The sequence below is a fragment of the Enhydra lutris genome, unplaced genomic scaffold (genome assembly GCF_002288905.1).
Source record: "Enhydra lutris kenyoni isolate GAN:26980312 unplaced genomic scaffold, ASM228890v2 scaffoldscaffold31, whole genome shotgun sequence".
In the NCBI taxonomy this organism is placed as follows: Eukaryota; Metazoa; Chordata; class Mammalia; order Carnivora; family Mustelidae; genus Enhydra; species Enhydra lutris.
In genome coordinates, this window is record NW_019154115.1 from 11136949 (window position 1) to 11162731 (window position 25783).

At 45.9% G+C, this 25783-nt stretch overlaps 1 protein-coding gene across 4 annotated transcripts in view; it reads left to right on the top strand.

Moving 5' to 3' along the window:
• The window catches only part of LOC111153175 (myocardial zonula adherens protein), an 89041-nt gene that overhangs the window by 38541 nt on the left and 24717 nt on the right, over positions 1 to 25783 (top strand). For 3 of the 4 annotated variants that reach the window (XM_022512004.1, XM_022512006.1, XM_022512005.1), the window contains exons 8-10: positions 398 to 526; positions 5471 to 5550; positions 7024 to 7129. In XM_022512004.1, coding sequence (XP_022367712.1) covers positions 398 to 526; positions 5471 to 5550; positions 7024 to 7129 — 315 coding nt within the window. Of the gene's footprint in view, positions 1 to 397; positions 527 to 5470; positions 5551 to 7023; positions 7130 to 14088; positions 14859 to 25783 lie in introns of those variants that run through there. The other variant, XM_022512007.1, reaches the window with a different exon arrangement.

Sequence of the window (25783 nt, forward strand, 5' to 3'; positions counted from 1 at the left end):
GTTGGTACTTTGCAATATGTGGGAAGGGTCTAGCAGTCTGCATTCAATTCCAGATATGGCCCTACTGCCCTTTATGCTGTTGGCAAATACACAGACAATTCGAGCGTCCAGTCAAGGGAGAAATAACATTTGCAGGCTTGTTTTTTAAGATATAAGGAGTCAGGGGGAGAAAGGAGAAAAAAGAACTGGGCCCATTAAAAAGCCACACAGTATTTCTTTCTTTCCAGGTGAGAACCAGAATCACAGGAGTTCAGGAGACGAGTTCATGACACGCCTAGGCCCCCAGGGTGTGCTTCTAGAGAGACACCATGATTCAGCCAGGCTGGTGCTGTTTGGACCCTAGTCAGCAGCCTCCGGTCTCCAAGGCTGTGCTGAGAACAGTGCGCTTCTTTTGCAGGAAGAAACCAAGAGTTTTCTGAAAGCAATTGAGGAAGCCAATGAAAAGATGGAAGCGGCGGAGATGAGCCTGGAGGAGAAGGACCGGAGGATCGGAGAGCTGGACAGGCTGATTGAGCGCATGGAAAAGGTAACAGACACTGCCCTAGGCCCAGCACCTGCTTCCCCAGGCTCCCCGCCTCTCTGGAGTCCTGGCAGGCTTGTCTGAAGGCGTGAGGCGCCCTCGGCACCCATCCCGCCTGTCCTTCCAATTTGTGATTTAAACAGGAAAGACAGAGCTGTAAAATAAGGTCTGAGGCGGTCTGACAAAGTTCTCATTTTTCCTATGGTAACTCTTCCGATGCTTTAAAAAACATTCCATATGTAAATATTTACCCAAATTCGTATTTTCGCACCCTGCTTTGCTGGGGTCCCAAGCACAAGCTTCCATTTACTCACTGAGTAAGCAAGCCTTATTTAAATGTTCCATCTGTACCCTGAGTGGGCCTGCTCTGAAAGGTTGGCTTTTCTCGGACACCCCACATCTGCCAGCCGAGTGAGGTCACCACGTCTTCTGTGGGCATTGGGAGTGGGGATGGGGGAAGGCTGGGAAAGGCAGGAGCTCGGAGGTAAAGAAGACATTTGAGAGCAAGGGAGGAAACCGGACATTAGGCAGAAAGTGGAAAAACGGGAAGGAGGGGTGGGAGAGAGGAAAGAGAAGGAGCAGGAAGGAGGAAAAAGGCAGGGTGACCTTTAGCAGGTGACAGCTGACTTCTGGGGGTGGGGTGGTAGTCTGGGGGCAAAGCTGTGGCTGGTTTCTGGAGAATGGCTCTCAGCAGCTTGTGGGTCTGCAGGACAGTGACCACCTGCTGAGACTGTGACGTCGGAGCCCCCGGTAACTCAGGCTAAGTGTCCCCCGGCTGGTGACGAGCCAGGGGTAGGGACAATGCAGGCGAGGTGAATGCTTGGGCTTCCAGTGATTCTGAGGGTGGTCTCCTTACCTCTGTGTCTACAGCATAGACCCCCTCCCGTCTCCTGATGAGGCAAGGCGCAGCCAGGATGGGAATGGCACGAAACTCCGTGCTCTGGAGCTTCGGGGCTTGGGGGGGTTCCCACTTAGGAAATGTCTTTGTTTGGGAGAGACTTGAGCAAAGAGTCTGTTACAATGTCACCTCCCCTCCTTGGGAAAACAATCCTAACTTTTATTGAAGAGAAGAGGGTATGGGCTGGCAGTGGTCGTGAAGATTGGGCAGTGATGGCATCTTCTAGAACCTAGAGGAGCTTTCTCCCACATTCCCTCTCCTCTCCAACTGGTCATGGCAGTCCTCCCCGTGGGTGACAGATTTTCCGGCCACATACAGGCGCAGAGTGAGCGGGTGGCCTGGTTTGGGTAGGAAGCCAACTTCCTGTCCATGGGGTGGCTACCAATACGGTTTTAGAATCAGATAGACCTAGAGTTTGACTCTTGCCTCTCTTTCTAGTTCTGGGCAGTTACTTTTCCAAACCGAGTTTCCTCTTCTGTAACATGCTGATAGTAAACATTATTTCACTTAAAGCTTTGTGAGCAATAAAACAAGAGAAGTCCACACACAGTGCCAAGCCTGGTGCCTGGCATTTAGTAGTGGCTCAAAAATGTGGGCTTTGATTTTTATTTTGTTACAGACCTGTCTAGGTGTCTGCCCCCAGAGTCAGCTTTTTTTAGCTGGACTTTTTTTTTTTTTTTTTTTTTTCAAAGAGCTTATCTTCTTTGTACCCTTGGGATTCTCAAAGTAGGATTTTTCCCCACTAATTTCCGTGTAGCGCCTGTGTGAGAGGTGATGGGCGGGAGGCCAGGGAGGTGGGAAGGCTAGCCCTCCCTGCCAGCATTTGTGGGATACAGGATGTTCCCCAAGTTCTGTCAGCTTTTTCTGTAGCAAATCAAAATATCAAAATGTATTGTCCTTTCTCTAAATCCTCTTTTCCATTAGGCGAGAGATGGGTTTGCTTAATTTCACTAGGATTAGGTGTTCCAACTGATGGCTGCTTCTCCCTCAGAGATCCTTCTTTCAGAGTAGGAGAGAGAGCAGTTGTCTCTCATCTGCTCTGCGGACAGCCTGTCCCCACGCATGAATGGTGGCAGTGTGGTATCCTGCCTGCACCCATTTTTGGATCTTCGAAACACTGTTTTTTCCCCCCTGATTAGTAAAAATCTCCTAAGGAGTGTGATCACTCAGGGACCCTGCTGCAGAAAAGGTGACAGTCTGTGCTTGGGCAGTGTGTTTGCAGGCATGTACAAATGTAAGAAATTACTGTGTAGTGTGCATTCAAGCTTTGTTGTACTTCCATTTAGGGAAAAAAAATCGAACTTTTAAAGTGTGTCGGGGGGCGCCTGGGTGGCTAAGGAGGTTAAAGCCTCTGCCTTTGGCTCAGGTCATGATCTCAGGGTCCTAGGATCAAGCCCCGCATCAGGCTCTCTGCTCAGGGGGGAGCCTGCTTCCTTCTCTCTCTCTGCCTGCCTCTCTGCCTACTTGTCATCTCTGCCTGTCAAATAAATAAATAAAATCTTTTAAAAAAATAAAATAAAAAAATAAAGTGTGCCGGAAGTGAGGGCTTTCCCTACTCTAGAGGGCTGTTTTGGGGGGCATCTGCCACTGGGGGTGCTCGTCTCTGAAAGGTCCATCACTATTATTTCAGGGCCATTGTAGTCTTCCAGCCAGCCGCGAACCACGCGAGGACAGGGGAGCCTCCTGCCCAGGTGGGCTGTAAGGCTGTGTCTTTGTTGGAAAGATTTAAGAACAAAAACAGATCCCCACTGAAAGTTGGTCATCCCTCATGAGGCTAAATCCATCAGTGGTAATATATACTCTTCCTGCGAGAGCGGACGGTTCCTCCATCTCTTCCGCCTGTTCCTTGGGTACCGCGGCTTGTAGCCTCAGCAGTGGTGGGAGTTAGTGTTTCAGCGACCGTGTTTTCAATAATTTGGCGGGAAGAGTTTGTTGGGAGAATTTCTGAGAATGATGAGAAGCACAGGAGTACTGAGGGTCTCGTGTAAATTAATCTCCCGATATAGCGAACAGGGTTTGATAAATTTCATTTGAAGGAAATCTATGACACCAAGGTCTATAATGTATTTCTAGAGCAATTTTGGTTATGATAGGTGCTACTTTTTTTTTTCCAAAGGTTTTATTATGTATTTATTTGGCAGAGAGAGAGAGAACAAGTAGGCAGAGCAGCAGGCAGAGGTAGAGGGAGAATCAGACTCCCCTCTGAGCAGGGAGCCCCGCATGGGACTCGATCTCAGGACCCTGGGATCATGACCTGAGCTGAAGGCAGACGCTTAGCTGACTGAGCCACCCAGGTACCCCTGGGTGCTATACTTTTTTTTTTTTTTTAATTAACATATAATGTATTATTAGCCCCAGGGGTACATGTCTGTGAATTGCCAGGTTTACACACTTCACAGCACTCACCATAGCACATACCCTCCCCAATGGGGTGCTATACTTTTATTAACATTTTCTACTTTGTCCGAGGAAATAATAGTCCATATTCTTATATTATCTTTTTGGATAAACTTTAAAATTTGCATATATACAGCAAAGGGTACAAATCTTTTTTTTTTTTTTTAAGATTTTATTTATTTGACAGAGATCACAAGTGGGCAGAGAGGCAAGCAGAGAGAGAGAGGAGGAAGCAGGCTCCCTGCAGAGCAGAGAGCCCAATGTGGGACTCGATCCCAGGACCCTGAGATCATGACCTGAGCCGAAGGCAGAGGCTCAACCCACTGAGCCACCCAGGTGCCCCATCAAAGGGTACAAATCTTAATGGACGGCTTGATATATGTGCTAGTTTCCTATGGCTGCTGTAATAAATCACCACTGTAGGTCGCTTAAAACATCCCCAGTTTATTGTCCTATGGTCCTGGAGATCCGAAGTGCTAAAATCAAGGTGTCCTCAGGGCTGGGTTCCTTCTGGAAACTCTAGAGGAGAGGCCATTTGCTAGGCTTTTTTTTTTTTTTTGGAAGATTTTATTTATTTATTTGACAGAGATCACAAGTAGGCAGAGAGGCAGGCGGAGAGAGAGGGGGAAGCAGGGTCCCAGCTGGGCAGAGAGCCCCACACGGGGCTTGATCCCAGGACCCTAAGGCAGAGGCTCAACCCACTACCACCCAGGCCCCTTGCTAGGCTTTTCTAACTTCTAGAGGCTGCCTGCGTTCCTTGACTCTGGGCTCCAGCTGGCAGCTTCAAAGCCAACAGTATAGCATTTTCCAGTCTCTGTCTCTTCCTGGCTCCAGTCCTTCTTCCTCCTGCCAATAAGGGCCCCCTGGATAATCCAGGGTCATTTGACCATGTTAAGACCCTTAACTTAATCCCATCTGCAAAGTTCCTTTTTCTGGGTAAGGCCACAGGTGCCCAGGTCTCAGGCCTTAGGATGTGGCCATCGCTGGGGGGCCACCCATTATTCTGACAGTCACAACACACTTTTACAAGTGAACCTACACCTGTAACCACCACCCAGCTTAGTATATAAGGTATTACCCAAATTCCAGAGATTCTTTTCTTGATGATGCAGAAATTCATCAAGAATTTTGCAATAACACAGGCCACTGGCTGAGGAGTATGGATTTTCATTTTCTAGAACTATAAATTCTCACAAGATATCTGAACCTAGGTTGATGGGATACTTATTCATTGACTTATTAAAGATTTCTTTGTTTTTATTAGAGAGAGTGTGCACACAAGCAGGGGGAAAGGCAGAGGCAGAGAGCAAATCCTCAAACAGACCCCCAGCTGAGCATGGAGCCCTGACGGGGGCGTTCAATCTCATGACCTTGAGATCGTCACGTAGGCCCAAACCAAGGGTTGGATACTTAACCGACTAAGTCACCCAGTTGCCCCATAAAAAGAAACCTTGAATGGCTTTATCCTGGATATTTGTCTCTAATTCATAAACACATCTGTAAATGCAGACCAGGAGCTTTGGCAGTTTCGAGCTTCGGTTGGACTCTGGTGGGTGGATGCGTAGACCCCACGGGGCGTTCTGTAGACTTGACCCCAAGAGTGCTGGAATCACTCGATCTACGTGCACTGATTCAAATATCGGTGTCTGTTTCAGGAACGTCATCAGCTGCAACTCCAGCTCCTGGAGCACGAAACAGAAATGTCAGTGGAAATAATGGACTCTGACAAGGAAAGGTAAGACGGATGCCCTTTATCGCGTAACGGACTTGGGTGGTGGACGTGCTGTGTTTCCGTGGGCTCAGCAGGTCCTCGCATTTTCCTTCCCTTGGTCATCACCATTGCAGACTCTTACGTGTTGAACATCAGGCTCAGAGCTTCTGCCCCGGGGCCAGTTTCTCTGGGCGCTCACAGCCACATCTTGCAGCCCATGACTGGTTGTTAGAGCAGAGAAGCACCCTGCAGGCTCTCTCGGGTGCAAAAGTTCAGTCTCTAAATGTTCTCCATGACCTTCAACTCCACAGGATGCACCTTGTTGATGAGAGCACACATCATCTGTGACTAAATACCACTGCAATGGAAACTAATTTTAAAATGCCTTTTTTTGTGTGTCCAGACATTGTTTACTCAAACCTGGCCTTGTGCCCTGCCTGTGGGCATATAAAAATCTGCATCAAAAATGAGGGGGCGGTAGTGCATGGTCTCCCCCGGAAATCAGAAGGCAGAGAGGCTGTGCACCGCCCTCTGCTGAAGGAAAGCGAGGTTGGGATGATTTGAGCAGTTTGAACCAGCTGCTTAATTAACTTTGCAGCTTTGCTAAGATTCCTTACTTATCTGCAAAGTGAGAATTCCTTTTAAAGGGGAGGCGTGACGGTGAGTGCCGGTCTCATGGTGTCATTAACTGCGAGGGAGCTGGGGCGCCCACTGCCTGCCATGTGGTTCATGCTGCAGAATGTCTGTTTCCCTTCCTCTCTGCAACTTCGGGCTTCGCAGTCTTCTGTAGACTTTAACGTAGCCTGGCAGAGAGGGGAGGGGTAAGCCGACCACCAGACCCCATGTCCCAGGCTCCATTCCAGCGGCCCCCAAGCCCTGAAGAGTCTGTCTGCTGCTCCTTTGGTCTCACCGAACTGAGCAAAGGCCGAGGGTGGTTTGTGCTGTTCTAAGACAAAATGTCAAGTGTCTTAGGACGCGGCCCCATTTGTTTTGATGCAGAGAAGGTCTTTCACCGTGTTTCCCAGTTTTTCAGAATAAATGGTGTGTAGACAACTGGAGTTCCAGATTTCCCAGGACTCGGCCCCTTGATTTCAGATAGCGGGTTATAGTCAGAGACTCCCGCCTCCTCTGTTTTCCGAATCAAGGCATTTGACTTGTATAATGTATAGTGTACAGTATTATATTAACCCCCGGACAGAGAGCCCCCCCATTCTATATGTGGTGCCCCCCAAATTCCATTTCAGACCCTGGAAAGTAGTGTTGCTGTCCTTATACAAGGTGAACCTTGCAAGAGGGAACATGAGTAAAAGTCCCGTACTCCTCCTGGGGTGGGTGGTTGACAGGTAGTGAGCCCCCCGGGAGACTCACGGAGTAGGAGGCATGTGTGGCAGAGCAGCCTTTCCTGTTCCGGGCGAGGCTCCCTTCCGCCGCGACCCTCGGCACTGGTGGGGCTGCTCTGGTTGAGGGCCCCGCACCTCACTCTGCTCCCTGTGTCAGGTATCAGCAGCTGGAGGAGGCGTCAGCCAGCCTCCGGGAACGGATCCGGCACCTGGACGACATGGTGCATTGTCAGCAGAAGAAAGTCAAGCAGATGGTTGAGGAGGTAAGCCCTTGTGAGAGGCCACGGGCCAGGACGGCTGCCTGTCGTGGGGACCCGTCAGCCCTCGAGCTGGCTCTGCGTCTCAGCTCAGTTCACCATGGCTCACGAGTGGAGGTCCTCAGGCCACTGTCTTCATGGCCCAGAGGGAAATTTCCTCACATGTGCGACTTCTGCCCATCCCCAGGGACTGGTGATCATCCTTCTAATCAGATCAAATCGTCACAATTAAGAAGGCCTGGAAGTGCATTTTATAAGCTCACTGGACTTCAGAGGGCTGCGATTCCCCAGGGGCGGGCCTACAGCTCAGGGGAGCCCCCGGTGTGATAAGGAACATTCCCTTTAGCTCAGGTCTCTGCACGTCCTTGCACCTGGCTGCCTCTCTCCCGGGGACCACACCGTCTTTCCTTCCTCAGTGGACAGGTGTCTCCTTTTCCCCTGTTCCCTGTCTCCTCCCTCCTCTCCCTTCTTCCCTCATTCTCTTCTCCATCCTTTCTCTCTCTGTCTGTCTGTGGGACATCTGACCAAGTTACATGTTTACTGTGTGCCGGACATAGCTTACTTGTCTGTTTTTCTAAATGGAAAAAACAGGTAAGTTGAACATTTATATTTCTACCAGAGGAAAAAAAAATTCTTTCACTTGTGTTACTACAATCTGTCTCTCTTTCCCGTGGTGCTCAGTAGGAGAAATCCCACGCTGTAGTACAGTGAGTCACATATTCTTGTCTCTTTCTTGCTCAATTAATACATCGGATAGAAAAAAAGGAACAGTCCTAACAACGTTATAAATTCCCTGTGGTCTAACTCTCTATTGTGCATCGAGAGGGCTCTAATTTAATTAAACATTTGGTTGGCAGTGGAAAAACTGAAAAAAAAAAAACCACTTTCCTTATATTAAGCACTGCTCTGAAAAGTTATCTGTTAATGAATTATTGAAATTAAAAGCATGCCTACTGATAAATTACACACGTAACAGACAAAGAGAGGATTAAAATATGCCTATTAATCTCTAAAATGTTGGTGATATTAGTGGAGCGAGGTTAAGGTCAGGGGACTGTGAGGTTGGGGAGGGATACATTATTCTCTTGTTGGATAAACATACACATTAGGTGAAATCCATTGCCTAAATAAGAAATGAAGTCATACCGTGCTGACTCCCGTGAGTTTTATGCTGGCGCATCTGTGAGTGTCAGAGAGCAGAACAGAAGAACAAGGAGACCCTCTGCACTCCCACTGCACACCCAGGCAGGAGCCACAGTGGCGGGTGGGTCCTGCCCAGTTAGCAACACTGGCTACGCATCAGGAGCGTGTTTGCCCAGGAAAAGCCTTGCTTCGTTATGCTTAGTTAACACCTCAGGCGGCGACGGCTGTCAGATAGTAGCTTTTCGGCTTCTGAATCTCACGCACAGGAACTCTGGCCAAGGCTGTCCCTGTTTCCCCATGTGCCTTTGACCGTGGAGCCCTGCATTTCTTCTAGCTCACCACAGTGAGGTGGTGTGCCCTGTTCTTAGATTTTATCTTAGAGCCTCGTACCGCTTGGCTTCTGTTTTGGGGTTGAAGATTGGTTCCTAAGTCAGAGATCCTTCTTCCAAAGACACTTTCAAGTGGTTTAGGAGTCTCTGGTTTCTAATTTCTGGAATAAAACAGAGAAACCCATTTGAGGGGAGCCAAGGGAAATCAATATATGAAAATAGAGAAGCATATAAAGATCACTGTCCATGCCTGCCTTTTCTACCTATGACTCACTGTCTTCCAAACAAGCTTCTCTAAGTCTGGCCGATGGGGTCTGGAAGACACAGTCACCAGAATGAAACCGCAGGCTGAAATGTAGGGTGGCTCCGTCATCAGACTGAGCACCACCCCCAGCTGGGTTTCCACAGTGCATGGGGACCAGAAAGAAAAGAGCGACTTTCTATTCTAAGTTTTAACAACTACCTAAAACAGTAATAAGAAGGAAGGTGTTTTCCCAGCATACCGTGCTAACTTACGCCACAAAAGGATGGTTTACACTTTCAGTTGCCGCAGCCCATGGTGTGAGGAGATTTTTTTCTTTTTTTCTTTTTTTTTTTAAGTTGCAAACATTGAAAAGGGGCATCGACCAATAAACACATTTGGAAGAGCAGAGTCAGGTTGGAAAGGAGTTGAGAGCTCTAGTGATTCAGGGAGCAGCTGAAGGACTTGGCCAAGAGATGGCCAAGGAGAGGCGTGAGAGCTGAGTTCACATCTCAGAATGCTTTTTTTTTTTTTTTTTCAAAGAATTTATTTATTTATTTGACAGAGATCACAAGTAGGCAGAGAGGCAGGCAGAGAGAGAGAGTGGAGGAAGCAGGCTTCCTGCTGAGCAGAGAGCCCGATGTGGGGCTTGATCCCAGGACCCTGGGATCATGACTTGAGCCGAAGGCAGAAGCTTTAACCCACTGAGCCACCCAGGCTCCCCAGAGATTTTATTATTTTTTTTAAGATTTCATTTATTTATTTGTCAGAGAGAGCACAAGCAGAGGCAGAGGGAGAAGCAGGCTCCCTGCCAAGCGAGCAGCCTGATGTGGGACTCGATCCCAGGATGCTGAGATCATGATCCAAGCCAAAGGCAGCCACTTAACTGACTGAGCCATCCAGGCGTCCCTGCTTTCTCGTTTAGCATTGCGAGGCAAGGCCAGGCCACAAGCCCTGAGTGGCACTTGCAAAGAGGCAAATTTCAGCTTTTCATTTCACATGAAGAAAACATTTCTAATATCGGCTTCCCTGGGAAGGTAGCCCTCCCTCACACGTACATTCCTTAGGACTTGCACTAGAAGCTCTTTATAGAAAGTCTGTGTTACTGTCTACTGGGCTGTGCGATCTTGGCATTATCATTCCTTTGCATAAGCAGCACAATTAGCAGATTGATGACGTCTGACTTGAGAAGTTCATTTTTTTTTAAAAGATTTTATTTATTTATTTGACAGAGAGATCACAAGTAGATGGAGAGGCAGACAGAGAGAGAGAGATAGAGGGAAGCAGGCTCCCTGCTGAGCAGAGAGCCTGATGCGGGACTCGATCCCAGGACCCTGAGATCATGACCTGAGCCGAAGGCAGCGGCCTAACCCACTGAGCCACCCAGGCGCCCGAGAAGTTCATTTTTATCTGTGACCTTCCACGATCCAGATATTGGGACAAACTTGACCTAGAAATAAAGGCAGACTTTCTGTGCGGCAGACGTTAGGGACGGTCTTGCTTCCCGCACAAGAAGTCTGAAAGCTCGTGTGCGTGGAGCGTCACATCTCCCAAAGGTGGGGATCCCGTCTGCACCCACTGCTGGCATCATTTTCGCCATAATGTCTACGAAGAAACTTTGTTTACTGAAATGATGGGCTGCTTTTTTCAGCTCAAAACTGAAAAAGGGTGTTACTGAGGTTCTTGGAATCCTTAAATGTTAACCCCTGTATTTCCTTCCACTTTTAGTAGGACATAGTTTCTTAATAATAATACAATGAATGAAAACCAGCCGACCTCCGTTTCGCAGTCATTGGCCCAATAAGGCCTTGACTTTCAGTGTGCAGGATGGGCCCTTCTCAGTGAGGGGTTGGTATACCTTTTATGGGGTCGAGTTTGAAGCATAGTGTCTTATGTGACGTGTGGGACCAGACACCCGCAGGCTAGATCTTTCTAGCAAACTACATCTCCTTTTGTGGTGAATGTCCGGGATTGGTTACCTCCCTCCCATCACTAATTCTTCTAACTGGTTGTGGCTCTGACAAAAAAACAAACAAACAAACAAAAGAAACAAATAACCCCCAAACAAAACAAAAAACAACAAAACGAGCCCATATATGCACCTTTTATACATTTAAGGGTTTGCCACAAAATATAGAGGGACTGAAAATAGCACCTGTGGGGAAATGCACTGGTCTGTGGATTCACCAGATAAGCACCAGCACTTCCTCTGTGCCCGGGACAGGTGTGGTCCTGCCCTTCTGGATCTTACCATCTCATGTGACCTGCCTTCCAGACTCCTCTCGCTTTGGCTTCCTGCTTCTGTTGGAAAGTCTGGTTGGGATTGGCCATCCTTTGTCTTGAGTCAGGCTGCATTCTTAGCTTACCTTCCAGGGAATCCAGAAATGGGGAGGAGCAAAAGTCTGGGCGGAGCCTGATGCCAGGTTCGTGTCTCCCCGCCCCGCCCCCTCCGCCCCGCTGGCAGGTCATTCACACCTCTTCACCTGCTCTCACGCCAGGCAGCCCCCTGCCAACCAAAGCGGCTTTCCTGCCAAGGAGAAAATTACCTGGAGGAGAAAACAAATTCCTATTTGCTCTCTAGAAGGGGGAGCATCTCACATTTTTGCCAATAGGCAGTGATATTATTCAGCTGACTACATGGTAATTTCATAGAGAGCTCCTTGACCTTCTCCCTCTTCAGCCTCAGGAATCCTTCCAGTTTACCACCTCCTTCTTCTCGTTTCCCATTGCGGTCTCCGTGGACAAAGTGGTTCTTCCAGCAGCATGTCTCTCACCGGGTGTCCTTACAGTGGCAGAGGAAACCGTTCTGGCTTTAGACTTTTCTTTTGCAGAAAGCCCTTCCATTTCCACTTGTCCCCCTCTGTGATGTAGATGTTTGATGAGTGCAAAGGCGGAAGGAGTGGGTTTTCCTATTTGTGCTTCTCCATCCAGGATGCGCATTCAACTCACTCGGGGAGCTCTAAAACATGCCAGGCCTGGCAGATGGCAGTGGAAGGAGGGCGCTGGGCAGGGCAGGGGTTTGGGGTTTTTTGTTTTTTGTTTTTTGTTATTTTAAGCTGCACAAGATTCCAGTATGCAGCCAGGATGGAGAAGCAGGGCTCTGAATCTGTAGAGCAGCGGCTTGGGTCCCCACACGGGGCCTCTGTGTGTTTATCTGTTCAGCCCGCCTCTCTCACAAGCTGCTGTCCCTGAGCTGGAAAGCTGGCGGTGGACTGGGACTGGAGTGGTTATGGCTCCAGGAAAGAGAAACAGGGAGACCACTGAGCAAGGACCATGAGCAGGGACGCAGAGAGCTGGTCCCAGTGTGTGACCGTGTGGTCTTGTCAGGGGATCTAGCACTTGCTGCCAGCCCCATCGGGAGAGGATGCTTTCACAGCCCATGCTTCCTGCCATACTGGCCGGTGGTGTCCAGATACAAAACCTCCCAGAGGCTCCCCGGATGCATCTAGAGAGATGTCCCCAAGGTGGTAGGTAGCACACACTTGTGAAATAACTAGACTTAAGGGCACAAAATCTAGTCCGCCTAGTGGCCTTGGAAGCTGAGAACCTGCCACTGACAAAGAGACCAGCAGTGGTTCTCAGGGATCCCCTTCCCTCATGCTTATGGGTATGGGTGTCAGATCTTGCCATGGTTTAAATTCCTTCTGTCTATCCACAAGACCTTATACTTGGTCCCACTGTGCCTATTTATTTATTTATTTATTATTTATTTATTTATTTATTTATGAATGAGAGAGGGAGAGGGCAAGCACAAGCTGGGGGAATGGCAGGCAGGGGAGAAGCAGGCTCCCTGCTCAGCAAGGAGCCTGATGTGGGTTTCGATCCCAGGACCCTGAGATCATGACCTAAGCTGAAGGCAGAGGTTTAACCCACTGAGCCACCCAGGCACGCCCCACCGTACCTCTGTAGAAAGAGAACACAGGACTTCGTTGAAATGATAGCTGCTTCTCAGGTGCAAAATGAAGCAGAACAGTTTGGCAATTCCTAGGAAATGAACTTGAATGTATTTAATTATCCTTTTGGGTTTTTTTGTTTGTTTTTTGTTTTGTTTTATTTTTGGTTTGTTTGTTTTGAGATCCATTTACATAATGCAGCAGTTTTTGGGGAGAAACAGCCCAGATTGGAGAGAACAGGTGAGGAGTAACTTTTCCGAGAGTTGTGGTTTGGGTTTCTGGTTTCTGGCTCTTCTTGAGCCAGTCAGCAAAGCAAGACTTCTCTTCTCCTTTTTTCAAGTTCCTAGAACCTACCCCCTCGACCCTGAATTTGCAGGCACCCCCTGCGTTAGACACCTAGGAGAAGTGCAGTTAGAGACCTTGAAGGGTACACAGTGAGAGGCGGCAGAGACGATGGATATGAGCAAGGACTTGAGAATCAGACCTGTGTTTATTAGCTGTGGAAGCTTCAAAAAGTTGGTTTTCTTGTTTGTAAGATGGGGTTAATAACACTATCCATCCAAGAGGATATTTTTGGTAAGAGTTAAATGAGATGATGCACATAAAATACTTACAGCATATTCATCAGAGCATAGGAACTACCCAATAAACACAAGCTGCTACTATTATCATTACGGGTGGATGGGAATCCTGCTGTGTCAAGTTAAAGGAATTAAAAGCAAAAGTAGCTGAGTTGCTTTCTTGACAGACACACACACAGCTGTCCTTCTCTGCTTTGGGAGTCTTATGAGCCAAATGGAATCTTTGGTAATGCTACTCTCCTTTTTTTTTTTTTTTTTTGGAACATTTTATTTATTTATTTGACAGAGATCACAAGTAGGCAGAGAGACAGGCAGAAAGTTGGGTGGGGGGAACCAGGCTCCCCGCTGAGCAGAGAGCCCGATGTGGGGCTCGATCCCCGGGCCCTGGGATCATGACCTGAGCTGAAGGCGGAGGCTTTAACCCACTGAGCCACCCAGGCGCCCCTTCTCTCTTCTCTCCTATGCTCCGTGCTCTGTTCCATCTCAGCCGCCTGTCCCTTGAGTAGAATATTTACACACAAGACAGCTAAAACCTTTTTACGTTTTCTCCATTCCAAGAATATTCCATTTTGAATGGAGCAGCCACTTGTTAGCACTTAGGTCGTTTTAAAACTACCGGGTAGTGTGCTGAAATGTACCGCACAAAAGGACATTTCTGCCCAGTTCCCTGTGTTTAGGTGATTCAGAGCATCCCTGATAGTTTAACTAACGGGGGGTAGGGAACAGAGCCAGAGCACTGAGCCCACAACCCTAATCCACTCAATTCCCCTGTTTCCAGATCATGTCACACGAGCTCTTCTCCAGATTTAGTCTCCGGTTCTTTGGAAGATGATAAAATGGTAGCCTGGGTTGGAAGCAATTCCTTTTACTGTTCAAGATTAGAAGAACACTTGTCCTCTGCTGGGAAGAGGTGGCATGTCTCTCTGTGATGAGCCGATGAACAAAACGGAAGGACATGCTGTGGAAAGGAAACTTTGACCATGTAGGGCTCTCATTTGTGAAAACACCACACATCCTGGACACCACTTGTCCAGCCTCACGCTGCAGACTCCTGAGAACTCAAGGGATATTTTTAGAAGCTTGGGTTCCTAGACCTCAAACAAAGAGCTGCTGTGAAAAATAATACTAAAAAATAATTCAGGAACTGCCAGGTGGAGGCTGTTTCTAAGATCTTGGAAAAGGAAGCCTCCCTTCTGGAAAGCTGCTGAGGATACCTGCTAAGGCTGGGACGCGGGCTTGAAGAACTCGAGTGCTCCGGGAAGGAAGTGTTCCCCACCAGATCACCCCCACGTAACGCGGAAGCGGCCAAGCGTCCGTGTGGTTTTGTTATATTTGCATGTGGGTAGTGGCCCTCAGGTGTCCTCTTGGAATGGAGATCCAAAGCGCTAGTCAATGTAACATTCTCTTTGTTGAGGCCGGGTTTGGTTTGCTTTGTATCTCCATGGGCGTTCTGCTCATATAGACTGTTCAGCTAACTTCGTGGAAAGGAGAGGTCAGTCTGAAGGAAAGAGAAATGTATTTGGTCGAAATATATTGAAGTGAAATATACTCCATGTCTGCTTCATTTTTATAGAGATGATCTTGAGACAAGCCACAGGAGTTGGTCAGTCATTAAAACTTTACAGTGTTACGGAAGACTGGTAGAGGTAGCAGCGGCAGCCGTGGTGGTAGTAGTATGTGGGTTAGCCTGATGAGCTGGCAGCCTGGGCTGAGGGACTGGCTTTATTAAGGGGCAGGGTGTCACTTAGGCACTGGGTGGGTCTCCGCCCCCTCTTCCCCGTGGCAGAGGGGGCAGGTAAATGGTTTCTGTCAGTATTTGTCTTTGGTCTCTCATTCAGGTGCTTCTGCCCCATGATAGCAAGTAGGCAGTGGATGGCGAAAGAAGCCTGGGATTCTTAAGGCTACAGTTTTGTCCCTTGGCCCCTCACATCCACGCCCAAAGGAGGAGTTACTCAGATGTTTGAAGCAGAATTTATTTGGAGTAAATAAAAACGTTACAGTTTAAAATTTTCATATTTGATGTATTAGTCACTTCTTTATTTTAAAATCTTAGACACCTTATCTGAAATGTGATGTTTTAAGAAGGTATCAGAAAGCTCGCCGTGTGTGGAAAGCTTTTCTTTCCCTGTCTGTTATGGAAATACTGCAGGTTTCTTTTATGACACCTGCTGATTAATATATTCAGGATATAAACTGTCCTTTTAAGGGAGGAGGTCTTTTCTTTGTAAATGTCAATGACTTCACCTTCTCTTTGTTGAGAATGTTTGCGATTGGCTGTGGAATATTTCTTGGAGACTTGGGTGCCTATGTTCTACCTGTAGAGTTTGTGAGGTTGCACTTGTGTTCAAGTCACTATCGGCTACTGAAAGTTTCTCATGCCTCTCAGCCATGTGTCTAGACCCAACATTCCCACATTCATCCTTGTACAGGGTGTATGAATAGCATAGGTTTTTTTTTGGGGGGGGGTTGGGGGGCACAGAAAACTGAACCTTAGACTCTTAAATAATAAGTAGCTGGCAGTCTTTCAGCAAATGATGATGGTGTTGGGGCCACAACAAGATCTTTGGCCCCAAAGCTAGTGTTCCCTCTTTGCTTCTCATTTTTGTGTATTTTTTAATTTGAAAAAAAAAATTGCAATATGGAAAATGATAGAGAATAGTAAAAAACAAAGACCCAGGTACTCTCCTCTAGAAGTGCCAAAATGTTAATATCTTGGCATATTTCAGATTTTTTCCAAGTAAAATAAAAAAGTAGAAGGAGGTTCTTTTTATTCCTCTGGTCTTTTCCCTTCTTCCCCACTCCCTCCCTCTTGAGAAGCCATTTGGTCTCCATCTAGGCCACGATTTGATGTTTTTACGACCTACGTATGTACCTATTATCAGTATTTAGCCTTATGTATATGTTTAAAAATGTATGTCCATCTTTGTTTATAATCTCCAAGTAAGTAGATTTTATTGTATATAGCATTCAACTTACTCTTTTTCCCAGTTTTGTTTTTGTTTTTGATGTTGTTGCCTATGGAGCTACACTATTTATTTTAATGGATCTCTAATATTCATTGAATTAATGTAACGTCACGTGTCCTATTGATAGATGTTTGACTTGTTTCCAGATTTTTATTCTTTTACAAACAATGCCAAGCAGTCTCCTTGCTTCTGTCATTGGGGAACGTGGCTGGAGGAGGACCTGCTTGGGCCTTGGGTCGGCACAGTTTCCCCTTCATTAGATACTGCCCAGTAGGTCTCCGGAGGGTGTGCCCACTTCCACCCACCGGGAGTGTGGATTTCCCCACATCCTCACCACCTCTTGGCGCTATTGGACCATAATTTTAGCCGGCTGTGAAACAGTACCTCTTTGTTTTGATTGTAATTTGCTCCAGCCGGATTACTGCTCATGGCTCCGCGTGCCGCCAAGCATCCTTTCATCAGTCTTCCTCCCCTTTCGTGAGCTGGCTGTTTCTATCTCTTGTGCACTTTCCCATATGGTGATCACTTCTGCTGCTGAATTGTCGGGACTCTGCATACTGCGATACTGATCATTTGTCATAGTGTTTCTTCTCCCAGCCAATGTGTTTCTTTGTTTATGGTATCTTGTGTAAGGCACACATTTTACATAAACTGGCTAATGCTTTGGTGCTATGTCTTGGGTCTTGTTTGTTTGCCATCTCTCTCTCTCTCTCTCTCTCTATATATATATATAGTATATATATAATGTATATATACATCATAATGTATATATATATATATCTATATATATATATATATATACATATATATACATTTTTAAATTAACATATAATGTATTATAAACCCCAGGGGTACAGGTCTGTGAATCGCCAGGTTTATACACTTCACAGCACTCACCATAGCACATACCCTCCCCAATGTCCATAACCCAACCATCCTCTCCCTACCCTCCCTCCTCCAGCAACCCTCAGTTTGTTTTTATGAGATTGAGTCTCTTATGGTTTGTCTCCCTCCCAATCCCATTTTGTTTCATTTTTTCCTTCACTACTCCCCAAACCCCCACATTGCCTCTCAACTTCCTCATATCCTGGAGATCATATGATAATTGTCTTTTTCTGATTGAGTTATTTCACTTAGCATAATGCTCTGTAGTTCCATCCATGTCGTCACAAATGGCAAGTTTTCATTTCTTTTGATGGCTGCATAATATTCTATTGTTTGTATGTATATATATATGTGTGTGTGTGTGTGTGTGTGTGTGTGTATATACACCACATCTTCTTTATCCATTCATCTGTGCCATCAGGATATCTTCGTGATCGTTTTAGAGTTTTGTTTTTCGTCTTTATGGTTTAGTTACAACCCCTACCACACTCATAGCCTTTATCTTCTCTTACTGTTTTCCTCCATACACTTACATCCTAGAATAGATATACTGCATTTCTCTGTTTCACTTACTTGTTTGTTGTCTGCTTGCCCCCACTAGAATGTAAGCTCCACAAGGGCAGTGGCTTTTCTCTGTTTTGCTCTTGGCTAGACTCCTAACATCTGGAACAGTCACTGGTGTATAGTAGGTGTTCAATGAATGTTTGATGAACAAATAAAGAATAATCCATGTGGAATTTATTTCTGTGTATATAGTGTAAACAAATTTGCATTTTTCATTTTGTGCGTGTGTTATTTTTGTTTTTTGGGGGGGTTTGTTTTTCGGTTTTGTTTTGTTTTGTTTTTTCTGCTCATGGAAAGCTTGTTGTCTAATAGCATTTAACCAATATTCCTTCCTTGCCCCATTGAGTTTTTCATGGCCCCTTTATCAAGCTGGAGTTGTTCCCCTTGACTGTCTTTCAGTACTCCTGTTCTCCTGCCCTGATGGGTCCATCAAAACACATTTCAGAAACACCTTTTATGAACAAAATGCAAAAATGGACATCAAGTTCTTGCCCTCGAAGGACTTTCTGGTTGATACTAAAACTGCTAGAACTCAAGGCAAACTATGATGAGTATTAACCAGGAGTTTGAGCTGCATGCTGGGGACAGGGAAGCTGGAGACGGGAGTGATTAAGTTCATAGGCGTTGAGAAAACTGAATCTGATTTTGCATCATGCTCCTCTCTTGACTAGGCTTTCTGTCTTGAGCAAGTCAGTTGTTTTCAACATTCAGTTTCCTTATCAACCAAATGAGGACGATCGCAATCTTGCCTGCTTCAGAGGCTGTTGTAAGTAAGGATTGACTGATGTAACGTAGGCGAGGGGCTTGGTGCTGGTGTGGGGGCAGAGACCTTGGGGAGGGAGTGAGAACTGACCACGTCTTACAGGATGGATTGGATTTTTCTAGGCAGGGACTAAATGGGTGGAAAAGGACATGTCAGACAAAATACAGAATAACAACAACAAAACAACAAAAAACAAAAACATGGAGACCAGAAAGTAGAGGGGGAATGCAAGGAGCTATCAGTCTAGTTTGACTAGATGGTAGTGGGCAGGGATAATGGAGAGGCTGGAATTGAGGTGGAGACCAGTCATGGGTTCGCACATGCTCAGCACCAAGCTGAGAAAATGTCTGGTGTTACCCTGTTCCACATTCCTCAGTGGGGCCCTTTACCTCATCAGATGTGACCCCAGAATGACATCTCTGGCAGGAGGGAGCCGGGCGACTCAAGAGAGGAGAGAAGCTGGAAGGGCAGCTAGGAAGCTCCGGGAGAAGCCTGGCCTGGCTGGTACGGGTGAAGGGCCATACTCCTGGACACTTGAACTTAGGGACATTGTAAAAACCACCATTGCTGAGGCACCAGCTCTGTCCCACCTGCGGAGCTGGGGCTGCCACATGCCTCATCATAGGTTCGTCTGAAACCATTCTCTCCCTGGACATTCCTGTTTAATGCAGAGTCTTTTGTCCAAGTCAGAGGGAAAAAGAACAGCCTCAAGACTTGGGGCTGCAGCAGACACTTGGTAAAGGATGATCCCAGCCAGCTCTCCCCAGCCTTGCCTGATTCCCCGCAGTGTGGCAGTGATCGGTCACCACCATGGGGAGGGCGGCAGCAAACCTCTGAACGTCAGTGTGGTGAGAGAAAGAGCCAGGGCCTTAACCTCAGGGAGATCTCAGCCCTGCTGGCATCCAGCTCTCGGGTGACCAGTTGTCCTGGTTTGCCTGCGAGTGAGAAAGCTCCCGGCACATGAGATCCCAGTGCTAAAGCCTGGGTAGCCCTGGGAAAGCTGGGATGAGCCGGTCACCCTCTTCAGCCTCCAAGTCTGACCCTTGCCCTCACCCCATCGGCAGTCAGTCAGCAGGTGCATCTTGCCTCAGGGATATGAAACTTCTCTGTGCCTCTCCCTTTATTACACTTTCTTGGGTTTTTCTCTGCCTACTGCCTGCCTTCCTCTGTGGGATGTGTGGTCCGTGAAGGTGGAGATCAGGTCTTCCTGGCTGACTGCTGTGTGCCCAGTGCCTAACACTGAGCCTGATGCCGAGGTGGTCCTAGGGGATTGCTGAGGGAAGGATGGGTGATGAAACTCTAGCAAGATCAGTTTCCTCCTCTGCGGGGATGACCGCGCTGCCTAGGGTTGTTTCTGAGAATAACGAGCAAACCCAGCAACAGTCCTGGTCCCCAGGACACCCCTCCATCTTCCTCCCTAGTGGTACATTATTCCCCGTCAGATCGGAAAGCCAGTGTATCCATCCTTCCCTGATGTTTATACAGCCCCATCATGTTTAGGCACCAGGGAGAAGCAGGGTGCTACTCCTCTCCTCCAAGAGAAGCTGGGTTATCTTTAATATAAGATAGAAATCAAACCAAATTAGATTATTTTACCTCAGAAGCCAGTTTCAAGTGATCCTTTTGAATGGTATCATTCTATTATTATATATTACTTCAAACTTAATAGAAAAAAATTGATTAAAATATGTGCCCTGATCATAGCTAGCCTGGCTGAATGCCACAAGACACATTAATTGGAAATGAATTTCTACAAACCCAATCAAGCATCATGAAGATGAAAAATGTACCTTTTTCCCCTCCGTTCCATCATTGATTTTTCATTTTCCCCACTCAGAGCTTCATTTAGCAATTTTTCAGTTTCGTTTTGTTGTGGCCTTAATTCATTCCCTTCACTCCCCCAGGAATGAGATAATGTACCATTTTCCTTGTCCTTTTTAAACTGTTCTTTTATGTTGCATTAGTGCAGGGCAGATTCTGATCTTGTCATATTTCCTTACGTTCTATTATTTTTTAGGAAAAGAGGGTAACTTTATTATTTTGAAAATTCTTACTGCGGTGGTTTTTTATCAAGGAGAATGCACTTTAAAAATACAATAACTGTGAAATTACAGTGTTACAAGACTTCGGAGATAGAATTAAGAGTAGCTGCTGCAAACACAGAAAGCCTTTTCAGAGGAAGAGTGGGGAGTATCCATTATTCTTATTTCTTGTGGCGGGGTACGTGAAGATTGAGCATAATGCTGATTTTAAGGGAAATGGGGACAATTTTATTTTCTAGATCACAGAGGGGAACAAGAGTGCAGGTGGCAAACAAGGCCCTGTCAGGACAAAGGGAGGCAAAAGGAGAAGGTGATTATATGCCTGAGTGAGTTCTAGAAGGTTCTTGGCTGTCCTGTTCCATGCCAGCTCTGGTCATTTCACTGATTCACTGGGCCTCGGGAGGGGAGGGGGTTTGAAAACAATAAGGGGAATCTTCACACTGTTTTTCTTACGAACTTTTCAAATACACTAACAGCATAATTTCCCCTGAGAAGTCAACGAGGACTCATAATAAAGTATCCTATTGCTTTACTTTTACCTAGAATTCATAATCCTGGTTATCTTATTTTTGATTAGAAGTTTTAACTGGCAGTTTCCCATCTTTGATACAGTTTTCAGTGGGAAAATGAATTATTTCTTCATAAATGCAATTTAAAGCAGAAAGCCTTTTGAAGTGAGGGTCTTTGGGAAAGAGTAGCAAATCAGAGGTGTTGGTAGTGGAGGTTGGGAGCTTTATTAACGTGTGGTCAAGTTTCACAGTACACGCACACACACAGCCCTCACACACTGATTTTGAATACATGTGCCTATGGGCCTTACTTGGTTATTCCTAAACTTTGAATGAAAACAAAATTAAACACATTTCAAAGAAAATAAGCAATTATATCATAGACCTCATTTGCTCTGAAAACAATCTAGTTTCCTTGCCCTTGCCAGATTTTAATGCGATTCAACGTGATTGTCCATTTTAACATACCTTCTAGTACCGTGCTCCATTTCGGTGTGCTTACGGTTTTATTTAAGGCATTTTCCAGAGACATGCATATTATTACTAGGCAGCTGGTAACACAAGACATCCTAAATCACAGTTTCTTTTTTTTTTTTTTTTAAGATTTTATTTATTTATTTGACAGAGATCTCAAGTAGGCAGAGAGGCAGGCAGAGAGAGAGGGGGAAGCAGGCTCCCCGCTGAGCAGAGAGCCCGATGCGGGGCTCGATCCCAAGACCCTGGGATCATGACCTGAGCTGAAGGCAGAGGCTTAACCCACTGAGCCACCCAGGTGCCCCCTAAACCACAGTTTCTTTAAAAAAACACATTAAGTGTTGTCTAACATTTAATACTTAGTTGCTGCTGCATTTCTTATATCTGTTGCTTTCTCTTCATATCCCCAACCTCGATAGTTAGGTTTGGCAAATCTCGCACAATCAGGTACTATTCACATAATTCTAATCATAGAGCTGTATCTTCTTCTGACATTGACCTGAAATGACCTGTGACCTATATGTCTGTCACTAATGGGAAACAAATTCCAGGAAGCTGAGAAGCCTTGTAACTTCTAGGGTTGCTCCAAATCCATAACAGGACCTTTCTAAAATCTGGTACAGTTTCATTTTGTTCCGGTTGACATATAAGCTTTTTTCAAAAGAAATCGGGAGGAGTTCTTTCACTATAGCATCCCCACCCCCTGAAAACAAGTTATAAAAATGTGTGGATTGACAGGGCAATTACATCTTCTAAGAGAACAGTTCTTTTATATAAGATCATTGATACAGTAACGTGTCTCCTGTGGGTGAGCTGTCTAGTGCAAGAGAAAGATGTCAACAAAGGATTGTAGCAGCAGTCAGGGGCCCTAATGGGGGTTTGTTCAAAGGACTGAGGTAGAACTGAAGAGGGAGACTTGAAGCCAGCCCAGAAGCCTCGGGCACTGCTGGTCTGGGAGGTGACTTGTGAGTATGTTGTGACAGCAGATTTCCTGGTAGAGAGGTGGGTGGGAGGTGGGAAGTCATGCGTGGTAGAAGCAGCAGCCTGTGCAAATGCCTGGAGGCAGGACCACTGCATGTCTGTGGAGTGCTGAGACAATGGACTGGCTTAAGTGTAGGGTTCCTCGGGGACAGGACAGGCCTGAAACGACAGTGGGGAGATAGCGGGACCATGCGAGGGCCTCACGTCCATGCTAGGGAGTTCAAATGTTAGAAGTTTGGAAGAGTTTTTAAGGAGGAGAGTGATATATTCAGCATCTCTGGGGGTAGGCCTAGAAGTCAGTATTTTGTAAAAGCTCCCTCTAGGTGTTTCTGTTGTGTGGCCATGGCCTCAGAGGGATTGCTTAGCTCAGATCAGCCAGGGAGCTGACTCCACAGTGGCCAGTGTGAAGAAAAGCCATTAACTAGAGGTACCCCTCCGCCCCCCCCCACCACTATGAATATCAAATGGGCTATAGTCTTAAGAGATCTAGCATCATTAGGCTGCAATGCATATATTCAGTTGAGTTACAAAGAAACATGCTTTTTGAGACAAAACTAAGAAAAAATTCTATTCACATTAGTTAAGAGGTTCCAGATTTTACCAAGATGGGTTTCTTCCTTTGTTCTATAAGGGGGTACACTGTTTCATATTGAAATTTAACTGTTGGGACAAGATTATGTTCCTGTTAAGTAAATGGATGAGGTCTGGAAAATAAGTGCTTCTCAGTTCTCATTTCTTAATGCCCTGATTTGAGCCTGGGAGCTTGGGTCATTTACCACCACCTGGTGACAGCTGGACCAAAATGCAGCTTCATGAAGAAGACACAAAGCTCTTCAAGGTCAAATTTACAGACTTCAGTATATGGAAAAGAGTAGAAATTGCATGCCAGCTGCATGGTATCCTGGATTTTGGAGTGGCCCCTGATTTTGGGGGTGCTTTGGGGGGTACATTCGCCTTGGTCCATCAGAGCCTCCAAGAGTCTCTTCCAGACAATTTTGCCCCTGGAGTCTAAGGGATAGACTGTTGAGAGATGGATGGATGGAGTCACTGATTCATTCATTCATTATCTGAGAGTAGAAAGATGACCAAGGTCTTCACTCTCAAGCTCCCAGTCTAAGTGGGGAGGAATGCCAGCAGTAACACAGTAGTAGCTAGATTTTGAGTGTTTATCATGTGCTGGGCTCTATAGGAGACAATATTTGAAGGCACTTTGAAGTCAGCAGTCAGAAATAATACCACTTACCCCTCAGATGTGTGACTTAGAGATAGCGCCTCATGATGGGTGTCTCTTAGGAGGTCGCGTGGGTTGGGCTGAGTTGGGATTCTGAGTTAACACCCTTGTAGGATAGGAGGGCCGAGGCATGCCGTGCCTGCCATCCTTGGTGTCCTTTTTCCTCTAATCTGAACATGTCAACCCCTGCGGAAGTTGCTTCTGTAAGGAACGCTCAAGGATGAAAGCCAACACGCGGGCCCAGCATTCCCTCAGCCCAAGAGCACGATTGCTTTTCGAAGCTTCAGTTGCTGAAAGGCAAGACTTGTCAGCAGAAGCTTCAGCACCCCCCCAAATCCTTCCCATAGCTGTTCTGTCTCCCCAGAAGGCAGGGCCTGTTTGCTCCAGCATCAGCCCTCTGTTCCCTCAGAACTCACAGAATTGCCTTCTCTCCACATCCTCCAGACGACATATCTGCCTTGTATCTCCTCCATTTTTAAGTGAAAATCCTCAATATCTTCCTATGAACTGCCCATTAGAGTGCCTTCAATCACATCTCTTGCTTCCCTGGACTCACCAGCCACTCCGATTACTTCAGAGAGAGTGAAGTAAGTGTACTCAAAGTCCCTTTTTATGTTAATTGATGAAATTTACCCAGACCTCCTTGGAATATTGTAGCTAATTTCAGTACCCATCTTGCCTCTCATTTAAAGAATTCAAATCAGTTTTTTAAAAGGTCTTAATACTATAGGAAGGAATGAAAGAGGAACACCGTAAGAACGATTTTTTGAAAACTATTCCTAAAACACCGAAGGAAACGTAAAGAAAAAGAAACTTTCCTTTTGCCCGTAATTCTACAGCAACTTCAGTATGATTTTGTTGAGCTAACTTCTAGCATTTGCTTTTGATCGTTGCAAGCTTTGGTTTTTGTTTCTTGTTTTATTTTGTTTTTATCCCTCGAGGATTTTCGTAAACACTTTTACATTTGGCAGTGTGTTTGCAGTGTCTGTGTCATATGCTCCATCAAATTGATATTCCATAATGTACCACCCTGTGCCTTAATGCTGGATGTTAAGGTTATTTCCAGTTTGTTATAAATAATAGGAGCAAGAACATCTTTGTATATATAGCTTTTTTCCTATGTCTGAATTATATCCTTAGGATAAATCCCAGGAGTGGGATTAGTGGGTCAAAGGGTATGAACAGCTTTATGGCTCTTAATATTTATTGCTAAATTGCCCAAAGGGTCATTCTAATTTACAATGCCACCTGCAACACATGAGAAGGGCTGCCCCTCCCAGCTCTTTCAGTGCTGATTTCTTCAGCCGGTAGTTTTGGGCGCATTCAATCATTATTAAAGGGTAACCTGTTACTGTTTTTAATTATAATTTCTTTAATTATTATCAACATTGGACAGTTTTTCTTAAATGTGTTTCTTATTATATTCTGTTTTCTATGGCTTACTTTTTGTGTGGGAGGATTGTATTTTTTGGCGCCAGGTGGAATTTAAAATATTTTATCATGAAAATGTCAGATGCACTCAGGACGGAGAGACTGATTGATGAAGCCCCCTAGACTCATGACCAGATTCAACAAACAGCAAAACTTGGCTCTCTTTGCTGTATTTGCTCCTTCTTTTCCTCTTTTTCCCCTTCATGCAGTCATTTTAAACCAAATCCCAGACATCCTGCTTCTGTTTCCTATACACCTCACCATCCAGCTCTAAAACATACGTACTTTTTCTTATATAAACATGATGCCATTGTCGCACCGTACAAAGTTAATGATAATTCCTTGGTATCATGCAGTAATACCCATGTGTCCTAAAATTTTCTGGAATGTCTTTAAAATGGCCTTTTTACTGAAGCCTTGCTTCAGTCAGTATCCAGAGAAGGTCATTTGTTTGGTGGTTATGTTTCTAGAGTCTTTTAATCTAGAACAGGCTTCTCCCTGTGTTTCCTCCTCCCCTGCTGAGTTTCCCGCACCCAGCGACATTGCAGGAGCTGTGTCAGTTGTCCTATAAATGTTTCTGTGTTCGGGAATTGACTTTTTGTTCATTAGCTCTAGCACACGGTGAGA